Here is a 27,594-nt window from a genome sequence, read left to right as displayed (position 1 = left end):
AGACGTTAAAAGATCGGAGATGCTGCTACACTGTTAGAGTTCAACCATGTAAGAGATAGAGCAACATCGATCTCACACTGCACAGTAGCTGCTGGGCCCATGATCACTTGGGCAAAATGAATTTTTGTAGTATTTCTCTTTCAGATTCTATTTCAAACAATAAATACAGTTTTCATTCAAAAAAGATTTCAAAATATATAATTAAAAAAACCCCTAGATTTTAATTCGTCATGCGGACGAATTAGGTGGTCTGTCTTTATTCTCGCCATCATGATCACTATTACCATGTTCATGCAGATCAAATGATCTTCATGATGACAACAGAATGTTCATCATGGATGGGATACTTGTGAAAGACGGGAGATGATAAAGCACTGTGAAAAGGGTCTCTTTGATGTATGACAATATATACATGTGATATGAAAAAAGTAATTATAATCTGTTTTATCTTGCTAAATTTTAACTTTTATACCTTTTAATTATCATAAAGGATCATGTAAGAGGTGGTAAAAAAAAATGGAAAATTTTTTTGTTTACCCCAGGACTCGAACCTGCGCCCCCGAGAAAGCAAGTCAAATGCGTTATCCATTGAGCCACGATACTCCCCATAGAGATTACACATAAGCAATTTTGAGAATTACAATTCCAATTTTGCAAGCGAAATACGGGCATGATCCCGGCATCTGATCAATAAATGGAGGTGCACTTCCCAAAGCATAGAATCTCAGCTACAACATACTACAAGCTCAGGGAAAACTGACAAGAAAAAATGGAGATATGGCTCACGAAATAGAGGAATGTCGAATCTAGTTTTGAGAAAAAGTCATGTCCCATAGAGATAACACGCAAAATACATGTGATATGAAAAAAGCAATTATCATCTGTTTTATCTTGCTAAATTTAAACTTTTATACCTTTTAATTATCATAAAGGATCATGTAAGAGGTGGCAAAAAGAAAAAAAATGGAAAAAAAAAATCATCTTGTTCACCCCAGGACTCGAACCTGCGCCCCCGAGAACACAAGTCAAGTGCGTTATCCATTGAGCCACGATATTCCCCATAGAGATTACACGTAAGCAATTTTGAGAATTACAATTCCAATTTTGCAAGTGAAAAACGGGCATGATCCCGGCATCTGATCAAAAAATGGAGGGCACACTTGCAAAAGCTTAGAATCTCAGCTACAACATATTAAAAGCTCAGGGAAAACTGAAAAGAAAAAATGGAGATATGGCTCACGAAATAGAGGAATGTCAAATCTAGTTTTGGGAAAAAGTCATGTCCCATAGAGATTACACGCAAAATGAGGAAAAATGACATGCCTCTTTTCATCGCTGTTTTACGCAATGATGCGTTTCTCAAAACGAAAATTCATGTTAACTGAGGAGAAAGAGTACATTCTAAACTACAACATATCGAAATCTGGGCGAAAAACGATCTATATTCGAGAAGTTACAACCAAATTTGCATAAATTTGATGACGTCATTTTTGAAAAAATGAAATTTTTAGTTTAGGCGCCATTTTGATGACGTCATGATCAAATTGAGGGACAATGGTGACATGAAATCAAATCTACAACTCATACTCTATCGATATATGAATAAAAAATTGGGGGTCAATGGACTATTAAAAGAGCTACAGTGAATTTTCAATAGGCCATATGCCATGTTTTTGCCCATATATGGCCTATAGTGAGAGCTCGCGCGCACACGTGCTGCAAACTTTAACGGGTGTTAATTTACTTATTATTGGTCTTAGAGAGCTAAATTGGGTATCAAATTGCTCAGAATTATATTATCAATGCAATGATGTAAAAAAAAACGGTGTTTCTGCACTGCGTTAAGGCATTACGCGCGGAAAATGCTTAAAATGACCTGAAACATACTCTATTTTGGTCAAAAAGTGATTTTGAGCATTTTGAAATTTTGACGCGTGCGTCATGACCTCCAGGTGACCTTTGATGACATGACCTGATGACCCTTGACCTGAAGTTGGTGTGATGTTAATTTGATCGATTTTTGATAATCGATAATGGAGATATGATTGATAATGTGATTTTACAAAATGGCGCCTAGATGACGTCATCATGACCTGATGACCTTGGAAAGCTTATTCTGACGTGTCCATGTCAGATCCTATAAATGACATGAAATTCAATGAAATTGATCAAGTCTATTTTTAGATAACTTGGCGACAAGAAAAATCCGTAAAAGTAAATAAATAATAATAATAATAAGATTAGATTTTAATTCGTCATGCGGACTAATTAGGTGGTCTGTCTTTATTCTTGCCATCGTAATCACTATTACCATGTTCATGCAGATCAATTTGATCATCATGATGACAACTGAATGTTCATTATGGATAGAATACTTGTGAAAGACGGGAGATGATAAAGCACTGTAAAAGGGTCTCTTTGATGTATGACAATACATGTGATATGAAAAAAGTAATTATAATCTGTTTTATCTTGCTAAATTTTAACTTTTGTATCTTTAAATTATCATAAAGGATCATGTACGAGGTGGTAAAAAGAAAAAAAATTGAAAAAAAAATCATCTTGTTTACCCCAGGACTCCGCCCTCGAGAAAGCCTCCGCCCTCGAGAAAGCAAGTCAAATGCGTTATCCATTGAGCCACGATATTCCCCATAGAGATTACACGTAAGCAATTTTGAGAATTAAAATTCCAATTTTGCAAGTGAAAAAGGGCATGATCCTGGCATCTGATAAAAAAAATGGAGGGCACGATGGCGAAAGGTTAGGATCTCAGCTACATCATACCAAAAGCTCAGGGAAAAGTGACACTAAAAAAGCGAGATATGGCTCACGAAATAGAGGAATGTCGAATCCAGTTTTGAGAAAGAGTCATGTCCCATAAAGATTACACGCAAAATGAGGAAAAATGACATGCCTCTTTTCATTGCTGTTTTACGTAATGATGCGTTTCCCAAAACGAAAATTCATGTTAACCAGGAGAAAGAGTACATTCTAAACTACAACATATCCAAATCTGGGCGAAAAACAATCAATATTCGAGAAGTTACAATCAAATTTGCATAAATTTGATGACGTCATTTTTGAAAAAATGAAATTTTTAGTTTAGGCGCCATTTTGATGACGTCATGATCAAATTGAGGGACAATGGTGACATGAAATCAAATCTACAACTCAACCTCTATCGATACATGAAAAAAAAAATTGGGGGTCAATGGACTATTTAAAGAGCTACAGTGAATTTTCAATAGGCATTTTTTTGCCCATATATGGCCTATAGTGAGAGCTCGCGCGCACACGTGCTGCAAACTTTAACGGGTGTTGATTTCGTCATTAATGGTCGTAGAAGGTTGATCAGGGTATCAAATTGTTCAGAATTTTATTATCAATGCAATGATGTAAAAAAAATGGTGTTTCTGCGTTGCGTTAAGGCGTTACGCGCGCGCAGAATTTTAAAATGCTTAGAATGACCTGAAACGTACTCTACTTTGGTCAAAAAGTGATTTTGAGCATTTTGAAATTTTGACGCGCACATGCGCGCGCGCATGACCTCCAGGTGACCTTTGATGGCATGACCTGATGACCCTTGACCTGAAGTTGATGTGATGTAAATATTGTTAATTTTTTATAATTGATAATGGAGATATGATTAATAATGTGATTTTACAAAATGGCGCCTAGATGACGTCATCATGACCTGATGACCTTGAAAAGCTTATTTTGACGTGTCCATGACAGATGCTATAAATGACATGAAATTCAATGAAATTGATCAAGTCCATTTTGAGATATCTTGGCGACAAGAAAATCCGTAAAAATAAATAAAGAAAGAAAGAAATAAAAAGAAAATTCTGACAAAATTAAGAGGTGATCTGTCAAAGACAGACCACCTAATTAGTTCATTCATGAATTTAACAACAGCTTTAAAAGGCAAAGCAACCTTATTGGTGCTGCTACAAAGAAAGAGCAAATACAAAAAAAAATACATGTACACCTACATGTAAACATAATAACATAAAGGAGGGTTAAGCCTGGAATATGTGAAAAGGTCAAGTGATATTTTGGTTATTGTGTAAAAATTATTTCATCCTCCTTTTGAAAAATTACATAGAATGACTATTTCTTTACGCAATGGTTGATTATTCCAGATCATGGTACCTTTTAAAAGAAATAGATTTGTGTATGTTGTTATTCTTGTCATTGGCAAGTGAAAATTAGAGGGACTATACATGTACATGTATGTGTTGGAATGAAACATGCCATTAAAAAGGAAATAATTTTGGGAAAGTTACTGAACAATCCTATGTCTTGACCAGCTCCCCTTGATAAACACAGCAGGGACTTTATTACCATATGAGTGTCACAGACTTAAGTTCCACAAGATAAGGGTATCTGATTGAACCAGGGTGGTGACTCAAGTCATGATGATGAATACATTGGGTGATTTGAAGTTTATTGTTGGTGTTGGAAGCATGATTGTTGAATTTCAGGGGCTATATTTCTTTTTAGTAAGGGTAGCTCTCATTATTCTGCTTTATATGCAAATTGATTTTCTATAAACTTTCTTTGATATTGTTGTAGCAGATAATGGGACAACTTTAGAAAAGTTGGTCACCTGAAACTTGCATTTAATTTGGGAATTTTAGGGGGGAATTTGGGCTGTCTTAAGGCAGGTTTACCAACTGCCCCTTTTTTCCAGGAGTTTCCCCTTTTTTAAAGATTTTTTATCAACCAGAAAGAGGAGCACTCCATTTTCCATTTATTTAAGATAAGAAATAAGTAGCCCATATGTGTATTTGTGCGTTGGCGGCAGAAGCTGAAAATATTAGAGGGGGACCACCAACATTTTTTGACAAGCAAAAAAAAGGTATCAACCCAAAAAATTTTATAGGGGATGCAGGAAACAAAATTGACAAGCAAAAAAAAATATTAACAAAAAATTGAGGATGGGATCGTCCCCCCCACCTCAAATTTAGGGGGGGGGGGACACGTCCCCACCGCTTCTGCCGCCTAGATGTATTTGTGTGGTGGGGTATGGGTGTGTTTATAGGTGTAAGAGTAATGTAGTTCAACACTTGTCATTTCTCAATGTTAAATGCATGTATACGAATGCTAAATATGTCTTGATTTTTTTTGTTAAGTGAGAGAGACACACCTTACATCGAGCAAAAAAAAAATTGTGCCGCAGGTTTAGAACTCCTTTTTGTAATTTTCAAGTGTTGACAGGCTTGATAAGGGCAAAAATGGCCTTTATGAATTGCCTATGCTGGTAGCATTGAATGTTTTTATGATCATTATGGCTGTCAATCTTTCAGTAGCACTTTAATCAAAACCTGTGATACCTCCAAGTTTAAAAGCCTTGGGACATTCACTATGGAGGCGCTGTGATGTAGTGGTTACAACCCTCATCTTTCAATCTGAGGAACTTGTGTTCAAATCCCAACTATGGCCTGCTTTCCTTCAAGCAAGAAATTTATCCACATTGTGCTGCACTCAACCCAGGTGAGGTGAATTGGTAACCCGGCAGGATTAATTCCTTGAATGCACCAGGCGTAATATTCAGTGTGCTGGCCATTTAATAGGCAACTAGGTAATCAGCACTTCATATATGCTATTATTATATCTATTATCATTATTATTTATCATAATTATTATTATTTTTATTGTTGATATTATTATTATTCTAAGTATTTCCTTTGTTCATTTATCCCTTTTGAAATTGTTGAAATTCTGTAAAGAATTTAGACACAATGCTACATTTATTTGAAAATATCTTGAAAATATTAAAAAAAACTGCAGTAGTACTGTGTGAACTTCTTTTTCTCTGATGGCCATCATACACGTAGCTTCCTAAGGCTTGATATAAGACATTCCTAAAATATTGTTTGCTTTATGTAACCTAATCCATTCAAATGTCAATGTTTTGGTAGGTTATAATAGGAGCCTACAAGAAACCAATCATAGATGAAGAAAAATATATTTCATCCAGCATCAAAAAAACATTTTGGTTTCCTTGTGAAGCAGAAATACACAGAAAAAGCAACAGTTTACAAACAAGCTGGAAAAGATCAAGTATGAAAATTTGATTTATCAACATTTTAATTATAAATTCTCAAATTTATGTGTGTTAAGAATGAAAATGTGATTAATTACATGTATTATTGATAGCAATACAGTATATTTTTTCTGTGGCAATCATGTTCCATAGTTTGCATTTTCTGCTTTCACAGCAGTTATACCATATTTCTCTCTTCCGGGTTTTCCCGCTGACTTTGTGCGTATATTTGGCTGCAGGCGATATTCGTGAAAACCTGTTGAAACTAGTTTGTGAAGCAACATAGTGTAGATAATGCATGGCACGGCTCTTGTAGTGCATGATCCAGTATTCCCAACTTTACCATCAATCCTGGTCCTCTGCATCACATGTAAAGCAAAAGAGGGACCTCTTTTTTCCCTGTTGGGACGGATCTGAGTATTTTGGAGAATTTGGTGGAGAAAATGCTGTTTCTTTCTAAAAGCAAAGACAAATCAAACACACCAATCAATCAGACTAGGAAAAACAAGGGAAAAAACTAAACAAGCAACAACAAGCACGGCGACTCAAACATCCCAACTTTTTAGTATACGTGATCATTCAAGAAAAATAAGCACTTGACAAAATAATTACGGTTCGATGACTTCAATTTATAATTAACATGATTCGAATGCTTTCTTTGACAATTTTACAGTGTTTACAACTCAAAGAAATGCCTGTATGATTTATCCAATAAATTGAAGACAGTACACGTTATGTCGAATATTCAAAGAAATATATAGGAGCTCTATCAGTTTATAACAGAGTAATTGATTAAGTGACAAAATAGGATATAAACTCCATACTAGGCCAAAGCGTTGAGAAGTTGACTTGTCTACAAAAGTTGGTGTCTACTTGGCGAATTGAGTTGTTTGACCTGAACTTGGAATGATGAAATACGTAGCTAGGCCTGTCGTTTACATCGGAGAGTGGAAACGAGATGAATCATCGATATCAGGACAAAACTCGTCAATGGTGAGGGTCTCAGTGGAACCTGACAATTATCAAAATAAAACAACAGTGTCCTAATACACTTATCGTCGTCGAATACAGATAAACGACCTCAAAACGTGTAACATCTCATAAAAATGACAATGAGAATTGTCTATTTAGCAACAATTCTAAATAAAAATACAAGTACATCATGTAAAACCAGGCTATATGCCTTTAAGAAATTCGACGAGAATGACTTTCATTATGTCAAGGTCGAATAGCAATGTTCACTCGTACATTGGAAAACTCTCCATAATATCGACAAGTGAAGATCGCTTACATACTAAGCTGTCTAACAATGACATATAAATCAACGTAAATAATTTCAAAGATCTATTTTTTTTGCTTATAATATTCGACATTTCATGTGGATGACACTTTACTGATACAAAAATAAAGTCGTCTACAAACGTACTCAGCATTATTTCTTTAGTACAAATACTTTGTCAAGAAATTAGTTATATCAAATCTCTTTTTACTAGAAACGTTATTATAAATATCAGAGTACATACCCGATAAATATCAGGAAAAAAAGACATAGGTAAAAAGTCAGCTAAAACAGGAGTCCATTTCTCCTCTACAAAAAGACCAGCCCAGACAGCATCGGTGAGGTACGCTGTTGGGAGCTAAGCCGACGATCTCGGGGTGATATTGGTTCAAATCCCCATAGAGAAAGATGTAACCAAAATTGAACACTGACGACTCTACTGAAGTATCAGCAACCGGGCTTTTTTTAAGAGTCCCATATCGTCAATTAAGAACGCACGAAACGCCCTTACAGGGCGAGATCTAATTGGTCATTTTGCGTAACCAAGAAAAACATTATTTACATATTATTACTAAGTTCGTGTCTCTTAGGGTTCAACACGTATTGGGAATGCTTTCTTTTGAAAATTCACCTGCTGTTCGGGAAATACTGTCTTTAAAATTAACAGGTGGATATTTCTTTGAGTCCAACTAAAAAAAACCTAAATTACTTTTGATTCTTTTTTTTTTTTACACAGTATCACATAAACGAGATAAACGTGTTTTTTTTTTTACACAGTATCCCAAGAACGTCTTTCAGGCTTCTTTGATATCCTAAAATAAACTCAGAAATTGTCACTACATCCCCAATACCAAATTTTATATCATTTTAATCTAATATAACTATGCCAGCCAGTTAGGTGTCTATTTCCCTTGGTACATGAATTGACAAATTAGAAAATTGTTTACAGTTAAGACTGAAAATTTGTGGAAAATGTGAAATGAACAGAGATCTCATAGGCTTTATTTATCTATTTTTCTATTTATTTATTTATTTATTATTTTCATTTCTTTCTTTCTTCCTTCCTTCCTTTTTTTCTTTATTTCTTTGTATATATATTTATACGCCCTCCTATGGGACGTATTATGGAATCACTCTCGATGTCCGTCCGTTCATCCACCTGTTAACATTTCCTTGTAAACGCGATAACTTCAGTTTAACTTTTCCTAGGCAGGCTCATATAAGTCGGTGTGTATGATACTAGAAGCCTATTGATTTTGAGGTCAACGTCACAGTGACATGTTTTCATATTACCCAATGTTCTGCAGTCCTTATAAACGCGATAACTTCAGTTTTTGACTTAACCTTGGCTCATTTTAATTTGGTGTGTATGATACTAGCATGGATTTCAGGAAGCCTGTTGATTTGGGGGTCAAAAGGTCAGAGGTCAGGGTCACAGTGACATGCTTTCATCTTACCCTTGTAAAGTTCTGGTAAATGCGACAACTTTAGTTTAACTTACCTTGGCTCATATTATTTGGTGTGTATGATACAAGCATGGTTTCCAGGTAGCCTATTGATTTTGAGGTCAAAGGCCAAGGTCACAGTTCATCTTACCCTTCTAAAGTCCTTGTAAATGCGATAACTTCATAGGCTCATCATAATTTGGTGTGTATGATACTAGCATAGATCCTAGTAATTCAATTGATTTTGAGATGAGAAAGTCAAAGGTGAAGTTGCCGCCTACCACTTTTCTTGCATGATTAATAGCTCCATTTTCCATGTTACTGGCGGGCGTATTGTGTGCTCGCCTTAGCGACACTCTTGTTTGATTTGACGTGGTAGTCTCCAATCAGACCTGCTTTCCCAGAAAGCCCTGTATACACATTAGAAATTCATGGCAGATAATGTTACTTATAATAAGCTTTAATACTAAAACATTATTTGTTTTGCTTTGACATTCAGTTCCCAATCATCTGATTATACACTTCTGTAAAATAAAACCCCCGTTTTTTAAAATAGTATTTTGTAATGTTTTCTTCTCCACTCAAATGTTAAAACAAAACCTGAACCAAAAGATGAGCATTTGTGCAATGCTTTTGAAATTTGAATTAGTGGAATGCTTCCAAGGGAGTAGGGAATTCAGAATGATCTCAAGTAACGGTAGAAAAGATCCCACCGTTAATGATTGCATTTTGATGTTGCAACCGGTACACAGTGTCCTCGTTTCCGCAAACCTTCAAACCTTTTTGCATCCCAAAATGCCAAAATGAATGTAGGACAACTTTGTGAACTTTGTAGTTGGTAAGCTTGTCCAAACTCTCTTGAAATTCAGATACATCATCTTTTGTAGTTCCAGGGGAACAAATTTCCTCTGCTTAAGCCATTATTGGATATATTTATCAGATGACATTTCTCAGATTTACGTTTGATTTTGTTTTTTTTAACCAGCTGAGAAGTCAACAGGGTAGAGAGTTAAGAAGTAAAGAAAAACTGATCTCTCAGGGAATTTCATGTGACAACATGATTCTGATGGGAAGAATTGAGGGAGTGTAATTAATTCTTTAAAAGGTTTGTGGGGGAGTATTGAATCAGACTCTTGAATTTATATGAAATTATTTTGAAAAGAAAAATCCTGTAGGTTTTCTGTTGCTGAAAGTCTGGCACATTGACCATTGTCGTACCAGTTACAAATATAAACATGTTGTCTTATGACGAGTTTCTTTGCAAGAGTAATTTGTTAATTTGGACGGGAAAATTGAGGATGTGTGACCTGCTTTTCCTGGCCTGCTTCCATTTTTTTTTCATAATGATGTGTAAATAAAAATTACAATTTTATGATGTAGGTAATATAAAAATCCTTGATTTCTGTTTTTGTTTACTTGGTTAAGTTCTAACTTGTGATATCCATTCATAAGAATGTCTTTTTTGGACCAGAAAGATGCCATCTGAGTCTGGAAAGAAATTTTCAATCAAAAACTGGCTGAATACCAATAATTAGCAGGGATAGCAAAACCTACATGTGATAAAACTTGAATGTATGAAGTGGGTCAAACAACTGTTGCCAAAAACATACAGTTCTCTGTGTCTTGGGTGAATGGAACTGCAGGGGAAATTGTTACTGGTGCACTTGTTAGCTTTTTCATTGTGTCCTTTTGCGACTAAGCATGTCAACACAGTTGATAACATACGGGCAGTATAAAATTAAGCTCGAAACACATTTTTTTAAAACTTCATCTATTTGTTGTTCCCCAATACTCTCTTTGTAGCCATACATGTAGGAGAATGAACCCTTTGTATGCAGCCCAAACTCATTATCAGGGGCAGATGCAAGGTTACACAATAGAGCATGGGTGCTAGGCACATATTTTTTTTGTCACTTTTCCCCCAAAAAAAGATGCATTACCAAATTAAGTTCTTCGTTTAGAAAAAAAAAAGGGATCAAAGTTTATCCTCACTTCTAAAGTGATATTATGTGATGCTGGGCCCACTAGAGCTGAAGTGGCTATCCATAATTTGATAAGGAGAGCATAATAACATGAAGTATTTTTGTACACATTTTGATCTATAAGGGCGGGGATATTTGCACCCTGTGCGCCCCCCTCCCATTGGATCCATGTTTATCAGAATTGCTTCAATGTTCAATCGCATATCTTTACAGTACTATGCAATAAGCACTTTACATTCACATACTGTATGGCCTCTATTGCCTGTAGAGGGTTTATTCCAAAATCTTACATTATTTTGAATTTCAAATTTCAAAACAAGACAATATGGATACCAGTACTCTATCTAGTATGTACATGTAGTTCAGATACCAAGGAAACAAAAATATTTAACAATAATAATGAACCAATCACAGTAGTAGAACTGTAGACCATTTCTTCATTATTATTATTTTTTTTTGGGGGGGGGGGTCCTATTGAAATTAACAAAAAGAGACTTTTGACAATCTTAAGCCAAAAGCTTGAAAATGATTGAGAAAACAAGAGGATCAAAAACAAAATTTGATGAAATATGATAAACTTATCTTTTGTTGCAAAAAGGTAGAAATAAGAGGAGGATACCAAATAAAAAACTCATAAATTCTATTTTTACTGCTGCTGAAAATGATTGTAAAGTTGGATTTGCTTATAATCATGCTAAAATAGAATTGAGTTAATTTTGTTGATTATTAGTATTTGCAAATATTGTTCAGTATAAAGTTAACATGAAGTGCAAAATAAATGGTATACTCTGATTCCATGTAATTGGGTATCTTTTTAAAATCTATTCCTAAATGGGTCCTTTGGTAATTATAATTTTGTTTTATCAAAGTTTTTTTTTCATCGATCATAATGAATTTTACTGATTCAAGGTCAACTGTGTCCATAGCGGTTCAATTTTCTTTTAAAAACCATGTTGGAACAAATTATAAATGAAACCTCAATAGATATTTTAAATGTTAATAATGTCTTGAAAAAAAAGATATATCAATGTAAATATATTTTAAAGGAATAGTAAATTCAAATATGAAGTTTAACTTCCTCCCCCCTCCCAGACCTTGACAATATTTCTTCCTATCATATTTAAAGAAATGAGATTCAATTGTCAAGTTCAATTTAAAACATCAACAGATTTTCCAACAATTATTTTTCTAAGAGGAAAAACAAACCCATACAAGCTCTACTGTCTAATATTAAATTGTAAATTCCTACATAAGTTGAAAATGCTCTCCTACTTCTTCTCTATACAGTATGTTGCAAATTGTTCTCTATCGTTGGCGCTTTATGTCTTAATTAGCATAAAGCATACTTTTCAAGTGTTCATACTGTACATGATAATTATGTTCATTTATTATATTACAAGAAAAAAATAATTTATTCAATGCATATATTGCTAAGCACTCCTGGCGAAAATCATGCTTCTGTTGGAACAATAATTAAAATATGTACATGTAATTTAATGATTAAATTCCAATAATCTTCAATGTATTAAATTATTGGCCTACTTATTTGGGCACCAAAATAAGAAGCACAGTGGCGTTTCTACATGTACGGGTCGGGGGATGGGGGTTAGTGGCTTAAACCCCACCTCGGCTCCCTGGAAATAATAAAAAAGGGGTTTGGGATCAAACTCCAAACCCCCCCCCCCCACAGGGAGGGGTTCAAGCCAACTTGTCAAACCCCCTCTCAATAGCAAAAAACTAGATCCGCCACTGGAGCATATTCTGTCTTCTTTTGAAAGAAAAGGTAGAGTTGAACTTGACTTTTAAACTTCAAATACATTGAACCTATTTTTGCTGGCAGGATAATTTAAAAAAAAGGGAAATAAATGCATTATAAAACAATCTCAGTAGTGAGTACAATACTGTGTGAAACTGTTCAGTGTTAACTAATGGTAGGAATACCTGTCATATCATATGTGAACTGAATCATCACGATTGTTCATCTGATGTCAAGTGTTAATTGAATTTCATGGTTATTTTCTGCTCATACCTGTCCCTCCTTCCCTGCAGGCACGAGGGTAGGACCTGGTATTCCCCTCACAGGGGAAGACTATGGATAGCAGCGGCAGCTAAAGTAGCCAGCCAGGAGGAAATTGAAGCGGTGGAAGCAACTCACAGGCAGATTCATGACGGTAAGATACCCAGAATGCCATGCTTTCGTCAATTTCCCATGGTGTTTGAGTACGATGTGCCCTTTTACGTCCCTTTCTCTTTCTAAATCATTACTTGTGGTGTACTTCATCTCCATTATTTTGTTTTTGCCTGTCCATTCTTGCAAATGTGGAGTCCTCAAATGATATCCAAATACATTTTTTGAATTATGTTATATCGTAATAGTTGCCATTTATTACTTATTTTGTATCTTTCATTTACTCTTATCCTCACCCCCAAGCCATCTGTGTTTATAAGAGTCACCCTTTGATTAAATTGCTTTCATAGTATATCTAGGCTAAGATGTGCATATAACTGTTTTGTGAATTTAAGCGAAACTTTAAATGTCATAACTTTGTTATTTTTCATCCAATTTTGATGAAATTTTCAGTGTTTTGCTTGTTGGATTTTTCCCTTTTTTTTCAAATCAACTTTTTGTTGGGGTGGACTAGTCCTTTAACTTCACTTCGGCCAGTGATTGTGTTCTTCTCCATCCATATGCTTCATTTCATTTTTTTTTCTAAAATTATGTTCTTTTACTGTGTTAATGATGCCTCTCTCTTCATTCTGTTCTGAAATTCTCTGTTTGTCTCTACATTTTGATTTCCCATGATGATACATGTAGATTAATTGCTTCATTCTCCCATTTATTTCTTTTTAAAATTTAATTCCCTGTTCTTTCCTCCCTCCATTTCTCAATTTGCAGTCATTTTCAGCCAACATCATTGGGTTTAATTATGTTATATTGGTCTAGGCTTATTTCTTACCTAGTCAGAAATTCAGTGACATATACATGTATCTAGGTAGGGGCAATGGGACACATGCCCCAGGTACCATTAGCAGGGGGCACATAAGAAGGGAAAAAAATGCCCCACCTCTGTCAAAAGTTAAAAATGGGGGATTTCAGTGCCCTTGAGTTGCATTTTTGGATGGGGTTCAATTTCAGCATTGCCCTGGGTACTAATTTTGCTAGATACTATCCAAATAAATATTCATTGTTCTTCTTGGTTAACCCAGAAGCCTCTCATGTTAATGAACATTGATGTACATGAATTATGAAACACCCAAATATGAACAACCACCAAGATATAAAAAATACCAATCGGTCTCATACTTAAACTAGATTTAGTACTCGTTGAAAAGTCATCATTAATTTGTAACAAGGCTAAAGAACTACTTATAAAAAACAGCAATATTGAAAATGAAATGAATACAACGAATAAAAATATCAAGAAGAATCATAATGAGGGGGAAGGTACCAATCTTGCTCTCTTTCTTTCTTGCTTTCTTGCTTTCTTGCTTTCTTTCTTTCTTTCTTTCCCTCTCTCAGATTTCTCTTCATTGAGTTTGATACAGTAGGCCTAAATGCATGTCTTTGTGCTACATTTACATGTACATATATATCAAGTGCTTTATTGTCACCTTTATTTCTTTTATTTGGGGGGAGCATATTTCTTTCCTTCATCTTCTAATCTTGTCCTTTGTACATGTATTCTTTTGCCCTTGCCTTCACTTTTCTTCCCAGTCTTCACAGTTATATGCATACTCGTCTCTCGGTAATATATCCAGTGCTTCATCCTATTGATTTTTTTCTCACTTTGTATGAAGCCTTGAGTGTTTCATTTATTCCGTTTTCTATCACCTTATCTTTCTCTCTGATTTTCTTTCCATTCCCACGCTTACTTCACTCCTATTATTATGGTTCAGTGTTTAATCTCATGGCAATTCTAAGTGATTCATTGTTATTTATTTATAGATCCTGCTTGTTCCTCAGAGATATAATGGGATTATTATCGGAATTAATTTCACATTGGGCTTATTATTTTCAATGTCTGTGCCATGTTCTCAAGCGTCACTTCGACTACCTTCATATTTCATAAAAGCTGAGCGTAGGAAACCACCTAGAAGCTTCGGAACGATCTCTTATTTTTATTAGTGAGGCACACCAGTCTGTTTCTGTACCTTGTTCATTCCAACATGTCTCCCATCACAAAACTGGTTATTACCTCATTCCGCCCATCATGGTTTATAAGCCTAAAAAGCGGAATGAGCGGTTAGAGGCAGCGCTTAAGTTGAAAATCAAACACCTTGATGATTGGGCTTCCACATGAGCGGATGATGTGAAGAATGGTGCCCCCGAGGGAGTCGACTCGTGTTCCCTCCCAATGTATCGGAATTGATTTGAAATCCTGCTCGGTCCGAAATGCGCTGCCTTGTTTCATTAATCAAATCAACTTGGCTTTGATGGGTTTGTTATTGTGAGATAAAACTTGGGACTTAAATACCCAATTGAATGATCTGCAAAGAGGTCTTATGGGAGCTTACATTCAATTCATAGCAATCAAATTAACTGTGTCAATGGCCTATCGGAGGATGGCTAGGATAATTTGGTTTGGTATCAAAGATGTGTTTTCAAGTATTGAAACTTTTTTACTGGTAATCATTCCATCCAAAATTAATTGGTTTGTACATAATTTTGCAGGAAATATTAACACCAGGCATTGCTCTGATGGGATTTAATATTACTAAATGTTTTCATTGATTTGAGGTCCCCATAGTAAAGGTAAATAACACGTGGGAGTGTATATTTCTGAGATATTTGCTACAGCTCCTGTAGATACATGTATCCATACATATAAAAATAATTACCGTAATGGAAAATATCCCCTTCAGTTCAACTGAAAAAACTACTGCAAGATATCAACGCTTTGTATTATTGTTGAGTGGTTGAAAAACAAGGGGGTGGGTATTAGCAAGTTTACAATATATATATATGTGCAGGATAAGCAATTATGTCATGATTTGAAACAAAACACTGCTTGAAATGATTAGTTTTCATATGATTATTGGTGTACATGTATGATGGGTATAATCATACATTGCATTAATTGTGCACAAAATTGCATTAAAGGGATGGTCCGGGCTGAAAATATTTATATCTAAATATATACAGTAGAATTCACTGAGCAAAATGCTGAAAATTTCATCGAAATCGGATTACAAATGATAAAGTTATTGAAGTTTAGAATTTAGAAATATTTTGTGAAAACAGTCTTCATGAATATTCATTAGGTGGGCTGATGATGTCATATCTCCACTTTCCGTTTTCTTATGTTATTACATAAAATCATGTTTTTCAATATTTCATACTTGTATGAATAATATGTCTCCCTTATAATGAAATAAGTTGCAGCAATAAATATCTAATGCTTTAAATCAGTTGTTAATCCAATTTGTCTAGTTCTTGGTGGAAAAAAATTGAATAAACCTAATTTCATATAATAAAATACAAAAGAATAAGTGGAGATGTGACATCATCAGTCCATCTAATGAATATTCATGACGACTGTTTTCACAAAATATTGCTAAACTTAAAAATTCAATAACTTCATTATTTGTTATCCGATTTTGATGAAATTTTTGGCATTTTGCTCAGTGAAAATACTTTCAGCCCGGACCATCCCTTTAACACTGATTGTATTTGGCAAAAAATAAGAAAAGAATAGTATGTATTATTCTAAGAAAACAATTATTGATTTTATAGTTCTCTTCGAAAATACCCAGTGAAATGTGCATCATTCAATTCTGTTATCACAACCTGTTCACAAATGAGAACCCAACAACATCAGCCATACTACTTTTGTGCAACTGACATGAATTTGTAAATCTATGGGACCAATCGGTACAACCTTCTTTTTTTTCTTTGACCCATTCATGTTTGTAGTTGTCTTGTCTGTGATTGTTTATGTATACTTTCATAGTTGAAATTAAAGTTTGATTGGATATATAACTTTGCTTATCTACTTTGAAAGCAGTTTATCATGTTTCATCTGAATATGGCTTGGGCCCTGTATCAGAAAGGATAGCGATTAATCATACGCTTGATCTTCACAATTAATTTTACATTGTAGCTAATGCAATCAATCGTAGAAAAATGTCTTATGATCATTGCTATTAAAGCATTGTATTACAGGCCCCTGAAGGGGGGTGAAATGGTTGTATTTAGTTTACTTGAACATAAATCATACACCAATCAGTCATTGAAATGCAGACTAATGTAGTATCAGATACGTATTATGTAACACTGCTCAGGGAATTTCCCTCTCTATGAGTTTGTCCTTGCCTTTAGGGTCTAAGATGTAATTGAACTCCCAATTTCCAAATATCAAACGATGAAAGGCCTGTCTGGTTACACAATAGGTGGTTTCAGACCGCCTCCAATGTTCGTCAGTTCCAGGTATTCTCTGATCGGGAAATTTACCCCGATCAGCAAATACCAGGTATTTTGGTAATGTGAAAGCAAACTATGCGTAATTTCCCCGAAAGAATATACCCGCTAAATAGTAGGTACTTAACGAAATTACAAGAACTTTCGCAGGGATTTTCCCAAGGTCGCAGGTATTTTGGCAATGTTAAAGCAATTTACGGGAACTTTTAGCCTAGCGTGTCATTGGGCGCGGGCGCAGTAGGTGGCTGCTGGGCTAGTGATTTTGAATCTCCCGCCTTGCCTGCTTATCAGACCATACTGCGCATGCTCGTAACTTCAGGAACTTTTTCGCACCCTTATCCCGAAGGGTACATGTTTCGGGGCGGTGTAAATGCAGGAATAATTAATGGGTATTTTTTAGCCTAAAAAAGTTCTCGTAATTTAACGGGGATTCTTATGATCGAGGCGGTTTGAAACCACCTATTCTAAACGCAGTATCGAATGATGACTATGATTGACTATTCATTGGCGATTGAAATTACTGCTTGATGGGAAAATCTCCCCCCTGTGGTCAAAGAAAAGGAACAGCTATTTTAGAGGATGACGGTTGGTGGAATTTAGGATGGTTATTTAGATGTGGTTTAGAAATGAAGGTGAAGGTAGAAAAAAAAGAGAGAGAGAAAAAAGAAGGGGGAAAGGACCAAATGCACATTTTCCTATAAATGTTTCTGGCCTTACATAGATGAGTACATATTGGGTGATTTCATATCGGGTGTTGGCGTGGGTGTTGGAAGCACAATTAGGATTGCTTCTGCTAGCTCAAAACCTATTCTGAGTTTTTAAAACTGAACCAGATCACATTGTTGACATCTCTACAACTAGTGGGTGACTTTTCAGGACCATCTTCATTTTATGTGGGGTGTGTAAAAGTTGACCGAACACCAACACCAAAAGGTCAACACTGAACTTTAAATCCCCCATTGTTGTTACCTGTTATGTTGTTCATCTATTGCCCTTTCCTATGATTTGATTGAAAAGGGTGATTTATGAAAAATAAATATTCTCTTGTTTCAAAATGAGAAATTTAAAAACAACACTTTTAATAGGAGACAACGACAGATAGTTGCTTTTCTCTTTTCTCTGTTTTTTGGTTTGAATTGTGTTCTTTGATGCATTACAGTATTGTTTTGTTTTGTTTTATAGTTTCATTATTAAGTGTGCGTGTGGGGGGGGGGAATTGGAGAGGTTGGTATGTGTTCCATATTTCAATGCCTTTATATACCAAAGTCTACATTTCTAAAACTTGATGCGCCAAGGTCTTATATAAATTTTGGGTAGTCATCGGACTAGCTACTCAATTCATTTTCTGCAAACCCTAGCAGCACAGCGAGGGTTATCCACTGTTACAGAATTTTCACGTTATTTGAACAAAGAGTGTAATTCTCTATCTACATTCGGCATGTTTTGTGACAATTAGGATACATGTAATACTGCTAGTAATAATTGATATAACTGGTAAACCAATTACCACCAAATATATTTTCTCAATTTTGAAACTTCCAGATGCTGATTTTCCAAAGCACTACCCCACTGGTTGTCTCCTTGGTTGCGTTGACATGGTGGACTGTCTATCTCAAGATGACTACAGATCTAAGGTATGGTGATGATCAACAATTGATCCTCAATTTTTCTAAATATTGTAAATTTGGTGTAATAATAATAATGAAACGTTTTTGTATAGCGCAAAAGCAAAGTTGCATGTGGAGATGGAGGGGTTCTGACATCATTTGTTTACAAAATGGTGAATAAGTTGTGTTTTAAAGCTATTTCTAAACTTTTTGTATGGTTGTATATTTATAAGATATTCTGGCAGATTATTCCATAAAATAGCAGCTGCATGTGAAAATGATCTTTCCCCATATGACTTTGTCACAGTATGTGGGACCTTTAATGACTTTTTACTTGAACGTAGCATTCTGTCAGGTGTTACCAATTCTTGTCATAGTTCAAAACCCGCCTTCACCCGACAAAGGAAACTATACACAACAAGTGTATAGGAGAGGGATTTCCATCCATGATTGCTTCATTTAGATTCCTTGTCCAGCATTTCTACCCGTTTTCAATCCATTATCAGCTACAGAGATCAACTACGTTAGACGAGTGTACAGGACCGTTGTGCCTTTGATACATCAGAGTAACACCATCTTGCAAAAATACTGTATAAAACTTTCAAACAGCTTCATTTTTATTAGTGTGTTAGAGTTCTATAAAAGCCCTATATATATATATATATTTATACAGTGGGTATTAAAAAAACGGGACAGATGTGAAAAGTCTATACAATTTTTGTTTCATATTATGATGTCTATATTTTGGTGTTAATAGGTACTCTGAGGTCTTATCTCTCAAATGCCATTAAAAATTTGAGTTTCGTTCTTGAGCGAACACAGAATGTTTTTATTTGGGGTTAAAAAGGAGGCTTGCGCCAAAATGGCATAAAATGTTAAATATGATGATCAGACTTTTGCTAATCAGCAGACTTCCTCTTAACCTTTTCATTATCTTTGCCATAGTTTTTGTCTCACCTGCATAGCAGAGTGAGACTATAGGCACCGCTTTTCCGACGGCGGTGGCGGCGGGGTCAACACTAAATCTTAACCGAAGTTTAACTTTTTGAAATGACATCATAACATAGAAAATATATGGACCTAGTTAATGAAACTTGGACATAAGGTATATCGAGTATCACTGAACATACTGCTTGAGTTTCATGTCACATGACCAAGGTTCATTTAGGGTCAATGAACTTTGGCCGAATTGGGGGTATCTGTTGAATTACCATCATAACTTTGAAAGTTTATGGATCTGATTCATGAAACTTGGACATAAGAGTAATCAGGTATCACTGAATATCCTGTGCGAGTTTCAGGTCATACGATCAAGGTCAAAGAATTTTGGCCATATTTAGGGAATTTTTTGAATTACCATGTATCTCTGTAAGTGTATTGGTCTAGTTCATAAAACGTGGAAATAAGAGTAACCAAGTATCACTGAACATCTTATGCGAGTTATAATATTTGTCAAAGTCTGCTATATATTGAATCGCGTGATGCAGGTGAGATCGCCAGAGGCATTCCACTTGTTGAATTATGCGGTTAAAATTAATTTTCAAATCTGTTTAATTGCTTGAATTGTTCTGTTGTTTCTTTTTAATATTTGTTCTCTTTTAGCTTTGAATATTGCCTTTGCCCCCCCCCCCCTCCCTCCATGAAAAAATAATGACCAAGAAAAAAAGTGGAAATGAAATAATAGAAAAGATAGAAAGTGAAATAGATGAAATATGTTTATTCTTATTACAGTATATGATATTCCAATAAACATGATGACACGACATGTACATGATAAAAATATTGCATGGTAGATGAATGAGTTCAACAAACTGTTAGAGACATTCATTACTGGAGCTGATGTTTTTCAAAGTGACCGATGTATGTCGCCTTTTAAAGTGGGTTAATGTATTTTTTATGTAGCATGATAGGTATTCAGGCTTAGCATTTTACGATTTACGCACAAGAAAATACATTACCAGTATGACAAAATTTCATCTGCTTCCTGTCCATTGTTTGCTAGATTAGTTTTTCCAAATTGAGTGGGTGTGCTTCGCTTCGTCCAGGGCATTAATGAGTCATCTTTAATACTTAATATTTGGAAAAAAAATACATCAACAATCTCCTGTAATGGGCTTTATTCATCCACCTTTCAAAAAAAAAATCATAAGATTGTCAAACTTTAAAGGTCATAGTGGTATTTAGGATAGCGTCAGCAGTGTGAAAGCTTTGTTTGGCCTCTTCTGCTGTTTTTGTGTGAGCCATTGAAAAGATTTGATAAGATAGAATCCTGAAACAATGATTATTTATAACTGATTCACCCCCACCTCATCATTTTTCATAACTCTGTCATGTAAAAAAGTTGGCACCAGGCTATTCCATGAATTTTTTCTTTCAAGTCTTTCTGAACATTTGAGACCTAATTTGCGACCCTTGTGTATGCAGTTTTGAAATACATGTCAGAACCCAAATTGCTAAAAAAAAATTGAATTTGTGTACAAATCCCATGTGAATTGTATTTTTAGCCAAAATTCATTTATTATTGCTACTTTTACTGATTAAACTCAATTAATTTCATCTTAATATGGTCAGAATGAAGTTGCTGATGATTTCCTTAGATTTAAAAGGCAAAAAAAAGAAGGTCACAAGACATAAAAAAAAAATAAAAAAGACAGAAGTGTGATATTGAATTCATTGATACCGTTTTCATACTGAAGGCGAAGTGGAGTTACTCCGGAATAACTCCGGATTGAGTTCATGCGCTTGTACTGCGGACTGACTTTAAACCCCCTTTCATATTGGCAAGCACCACATTGGTGTATCCGCAGTCGTTGCCATGGTTTCCAAGCGAGTTCGTGCCATACGTGTGGCGAGATCACAGCGATAAGCGCATACCGCATTTCTGGTGCGGAGTAACTCCGTTTGTAACCCTCTTCTCGAAGTGGGTTGAGTACTCCGCTTTGAATCCGGATCGATCTAATCTCAGAATTTTCATATTGCCCTCCAAAGTGGAGTAACTCCTCCTGGACTCCGGACTAACTCCACTTCGGCTCTCACTATGAAAGGGGTATTAGAGCGCCTCCTGTCAGAATGCTACAGAGAGTCTGTGAATGAAATTAGAAATTGCAGTGCTTTATTTAGAGCAAACTTTTGATTTTATGCATATATTAGGAATTAGCAAGTAATTAGCAATAAGGTTTTGGAAGAATTTGATCTTGCAGTTTTTAAAAATTATACCTTGGGTAATTACGTGCATGCTGATATTTGTCACAAAAGCACAGAAGACACCGTAGAACACATTTCAGCATCCAGAAAATGGCCGTCTTTTTAAATAGGGTTAAACTCCATTAGGAGATTATATACTAACAAAAGAATGATTGGTTACTAGTAGATTTCCTACAAAATGATTTGTAGGGAAATAGTGGAAAGATGTTGATGAATAAGTAATGCATTAATTAATCAATCAATCAATGCCAGATTGAATGCACAAAAAAATATCCAAATGAATGAATAGATGTCTGAATATATAGATGAATGAATGGATAGTCCGGATGTAAATTAGAGGACTTAGGAGAACGGATTACTGGACGGGTCATGGGTGACAAATAAACAAGTATAAATAATGAATGAATGGATGGATGGATGGATGAATGAGTGTATGAATGAATGAATGAATGAATGGATAGATGAATGAATGGATGATGAATGAATGAATGAATGAATGCATGGATGATGAATGAATGAATGGATGGATGATGAACAAATGAATGAATGAATGAGTGTATGAATGAATGAATACTGAATGAATCAATAAGATGGATTGATGGAAGGCAGATTTTAGATGGATTCCTTGCTTCTATTTTACATCTTTTAAAAAATGATATTGTAATTAATGTACATGTAAATATTTCCTTGTATTATTATATATTACAGTTCCCAGAAGGCGAGTCATCATCGCCTTATGTTTTCATCTGTGAGAACCCACAAGAATTAGTCATCAAATTTCCAATCAAGGGAAAACATAAAATATGTAAGTATGTCTATTTGTGTTTGTAATGTTCTTAACAAACCATTCTTACTGATCCAGTTATATAAGACTGGACACAGCATTTGCACAACTATTTCTTTGGTCATCTGTTTAAAACTTCATTTTTTAGATGTAATGAAAAACAGTAGCACATTGAATGTATGAAAAATTGATTTTCATACATTCAGTGTATAATTGTTTTATTGCGTTTAGAAGGAAATATGTAGATTGTCGTTATTATATATGCAAAAGAGCAAGTATCCTTTTGATTTGCCAATTTGCGAAGCAAAGTCATTTAATATTTTCAAGCGTGAACAAAGACTTCATACTGTATATTGTTAAATGTAGTTTGTGTAATAGGCATTTGATGAATCTCTTGTCATCTTCAATATGGAAAAAATGGCATATTTCAAAATATTTGTTAGGCATTTTTTTTGTAACGTCTACAAAATATTTTCATGTATTTGCACTATGCATGATTTCAATTTTGTTTCTGCTTTTAAGTATCATTAATCAATCTTAGTTAATTATTGTTGGGATATTTACCTAGGGTGCTACATAAGAACTTGCCCGATTGCGCGTGGCAAGTAAAAGTTAGAGTCGGGCAAGTGTTTTGAAATAAAAACCAAAACTTCATTTTTTAGATGTAATGAAAAACAGTAGCACATTGAATGTATGAAAAATTGATTTTCATACATTCAGTGTATAATTGTTTTATTGCGTTTAGAAGGAAATATGTAGATTGTCGTTATTATATATGCAAAAGAGCAAGTATCCTTTTGATTTGCCAATTTGCGAAGCAAAGTCATTTAATATTTTCAAGCGTGAACAAAGACTTCATACAGAAGAAAGCAAAATTCTCACAGAATGACCAAAATTAGGGACAATATGATACATGTATATTGACTCTAATTTTGGTCATGGCAGGCAAGAAAAAATCACTTCGGAAAAAGAAATGTCACAACAAAGTCTATTAGTTCATGTCAAAAGAGAGAAAAGGGTCAATGGTTTATAAAACCGCAAAACTCTCTTTGGAGAGGTAAAAAAAATTTTCAATGTTTTTTTTCAGGCAAGGGAAATAGATTTTGGGGCAAGTACATTCCAGCTATTTCAAAATTTGCCCGACTGGGTAAGTGCTTCTAAAAGGTTATGTAGCACCCTGTATTTACCAATGCATTTCTTTCCTCTTTTCTTTTTCCAGGGAGGTTGGATGGCGCCATGCATAAATCAGCTAAAAAGGGCCTTAGGCAGATTCTTCAACACTCGTGATAAGACCAAGATCGACAGAACTATGTAGCAAGATCCGCCACCTGGAATCCACTCGGCATTCATGTTGTGGTTTCAGGTGTTTGGGATGGAATACCAATTGAATGCATAAGAAACAAAACTCTAGATGAGACAGAATCAATCCTTAAAAGAATCTCATTACCAATGTCGTCCCATCTTGTTATCAGTCAACAGTTGCTGACTGTATGGAGTTCTGGAGATCTGTTTTGGAGATCAGGAAAGATGTGCACCTTGTAGGGTAGTGATGAGTATTGTTGAGATTTATAAACCAGATGCATTCTATGCACACGGATTATGAGGCGTAGATTCAACAATTATCTGATGTACATTTCATTGATTTTTTTTAATTTTCAATGCAACAAGGCAGAGACGGAAAACCAAAGACTTCACACCATGTTTCAGAGAGATAGAACTTACATGTAGCTATAAACAATGCGTACAATATTCTCCCATATTCATATCTGATGGCCATTGGTCATTGATCCATACCTTTTATCTATACATGCATGCTTAGCTGTCTCCTCTACCCTCTGGAAATTATTTTCCTGTCCGTTGATTTTCACCATCATTCCCAGTGCTTCTCTGGCTTTCTCTTGACCTAATTCTACTGATTCAGCACTCCATAGAAAAAATAAGCTCTTGATCCCCGACTCCATATTTGACAAACAACTTGGAGCATCATCACCTTTGAAGGCAATCCCTCTCTTTGCATGGATATGATTTTGACAACAACCAGCTTCACATCATCGCCCGACTGGCAGAAGGGTAGGAGCTTCAGGCCTGGCATGAAGTCTCTAAATCAAGCATGTGCTATGTGGTATCTACAGTGTGCACAAATGTTCACCGTGCTTCTCTTTGTTACAAAGGACATTGTGCAAATTTCCTGTAGAAGAAATTATAACACTGATGGATGTCAATAGAGTTACGATCGAAACTCCTTGTAAGATCCAAACTCCTTGTAAGACAGGACTCAAAATAGTGTTTTTTTTGTAACACTAATGTTGAAATCCTCTGGAGCCAATATATATAACTACTTTTACAAAAAATAGATGTATTTCTTTTAGAAAATACACTGATATATCATAGAAAAAGAACCAATCCTTTATGATTCTTCAGATAACCTTCATGTCGACAGTGCGTTTCAGAAAAAAGGAAACCAAGATTCAGTGTAATGTTTTGCTATCATGATCATAAATTTGCTTCATGAAATGTACATGAATGGAAAGATATACTTCTCTTCCTTCATTTAAAGCCCACCTCAATGGTCATAATGCATGCATGACTGAGTTAAAACAATGGAAAGTGCTGTTACCAACTTTCCATTTGCACAAGCAAATTGCGATTTTGATTTAATGTTTCTGGTTTTTAATGCTGTCTATTCAGAAAACAAAGTTCATAACTTAAATATCCATCTTCTTTCATATGAGATATCACACGTAATATGATTGACGCATGGTCAAGAAAAAGTTGCTAGAAAACATGCTCGATTACTACCTACATGTATTCGACTGATCGTTGAAAAATCATCATTTTGTTTTCCCAACAAAGCAGCAGACAATAGGCTAAATGTGAATGGTTAACTGTTTTGGCGGGGAAGTAAACCCCCTTTATTGTTGCAATAGTAATGATTTTGATAATATAACATGCATATATGCTCAATTTCTACCTATTCGACGAATCATTGAAAAACATGCATTCATTTTTCCAATAAAGCGGAATACAATGGACTAGAATACGCAGTGAGTGTGATCATACAGTTGGCATGAATATGATGTTGTTTGGATTCTTTCAAATTTGTGAAAGGTTGCTTGAAATTACTGGATGAGGCAGGGTCAGCGGAATGTTGGATTTGGAGGGGCGACTTTGTTTAACAAAACAAATATTCCAAGCAAAAAACAGCTTTCTCCATTGCACTTGCAAAAATAATGCAACCTGTTTCTGCTTCGCCCTACCCCCAGTGAAATGTAGCGACAAATAAAAGGGCTATTAAGTTTGAGATACAAAATCATCAAAATTATTTCTATTGCAAAATTGAATTCCCTTTGCCATAGAATCCAGCCCGAGAAAATCCATGGCGTTAGCCTGTGATCAGCGTCTAATCTTATTCTAAATAACAATAAAGGGCTCCCCTTCCCCTGCCAGAACATCAATCACCATCAGCCCACTGTCTGCTGCTTTGATGGGAAAACAAAATGCTTGTTTTTCAACGATGCATTGAATAAGTAGTAATCAAGCATGTTTTCAGGCAACTTTTTCTTGACTATGCATCAATCATATTTAACGTATGATGTCTCATATGAAAGAAGAAAAGATGGATATTTAAGTTATGAACTTTGTTTTCAGAATAGACAGCAATAAAAGTCAGAACAACTAATGCAAAATCGCTATTTGCTCATGCAAATGAAAATTTTGGTAACACCACTTTCATTGTTCTAAATCAGTCATGCATGCATTATGACCATTGAAATGGGTTTTGGATGAAAGAAGAGAAGTGTATCTTTCCATTCATGTACATTTCAATTCAGTAAATGATAAGTTGTCAGCCCTGATTCTCAATTTGTAGAATCTGGGTTGGATGTTAAATAGTGAGGCACACCCAGGGACTTAACGGACAAGTCCACCCCAATAAAAAGTTGATTTGAATAAAAAGAGAAAATTCCAACAAGCATAACACTGAAAGTTTCATCAAAATCGGATGTAAAATAAGTAAGTTATGACATTTTAAAATTTAAAGTTTCGCTTATTTTTCTTAAAATAGTTATATGCACAAGAAGTTAAAATTAAAGTTATGGAAGTATAAATATATTTGGCAAAGCCAATGGAGTTAGTAGAATAAAAAATGAACTTTCTAATGCATTTATGATTACAGCTTTTTGGGTCACAAAAATGAAGAAAAAACACCTCATTTTCATTTTACAACATGAGCTACACTCCATGGCAGTTTTCTTTAAGAACACACAAAGTTGATTTGTAGATTAGTATTTTTGGTGGAATAAAACTCCAATGTTGCTATCTTAGAAGAGATTTACTGAAACACAATAATTCCTGCTCATGGGGGGGGGGGGCGAATATTTACGAAGTCTGGAGGCCATTGCAAATAGAGTTGTAATCAAACACAGTTTCCAAAATTAAAGTTCCACTTACATTTCAACCAATCAAAAGTGCTATATAAGACTTGCATAGGATTTTCGTAGTTGTATTTAACCCCAAATTTTGGTGCAACAGGCCCCTCGTATTCTATTTGACTTTTAATGTATCAGAAATATTATATTTTTGGATTTAATTGATTAATTTTCCAAACTTGGTATTTACTCGATGCATTTCAAGGATTGTTTCTTCTTTGTACTGCATTGTCAATAGTAACGTGTTACACCTACGAGTGCTGCAAGGAGTGTCTTTAGGGAAAAATTATTCAAGACTTTGTTGAAATATTTATTCCATGGACTGAAACTGCTTATCAAATTTTGCAACCCCCCCCCAACGGTGTTGTCCCTAAAGGATGATTTAACCCTTGTTCT

The 27,594-nt window shown here is 35.0% G+C and overlaps 1 protein-coding gene across 1 annotated transcript in view; it reads left to right on the top strand.

The window, feature by feature from the left end:
* Window positions 1–24,694, top strand: part of LOC121415366 (activating signal cointegrator 1-like) — a 43,562-nt gene extending 18,868 nt beyond the window's left edge. The window contains exons 8-11 of the mRNA XM_041608549.1: window positions 12,808–12,929; window positions 18,719–18,810; window positions 22,696–22,792; window positions 23,991–24,694. Coding sequence (XP_041464483.1) covers window positions 12,808–12,929; window positions 18,719–18,810; window positions 22,696–22,792; window positions 23,991–24,058 — 379 coding nt within the window. The 3' untranslated portion in view covers window positions 24,059–24,694. The remainder of the gene's footprint in view (window positions 1–12,807; window positions 12,930–18,718; window positions 18,811–22,695; window positions 22,793–23,990) is intronic.
* Window positions 24,695–27,594: the final 2,900 nt, after the last annotated feature.

Source organism: Lytechinus variegatus, chromosome 5 (assembly GCF_018143015.1).
Source record: "Lytechinus variegatus isolate NC3 chromosome 5, Lvar_3.0, whole genome shotgun sequence".
NCBI classification, from domain to species: Eukaryota; Metazoa; Echinodermata; class Echinoidea; order Temnopleuroida; family Toxopneustidae; genus Lytechinus; species Lytechinus variegatus.
This window is presented reverse-complemented; position numbering and strand designations above follow the sequence as displayed.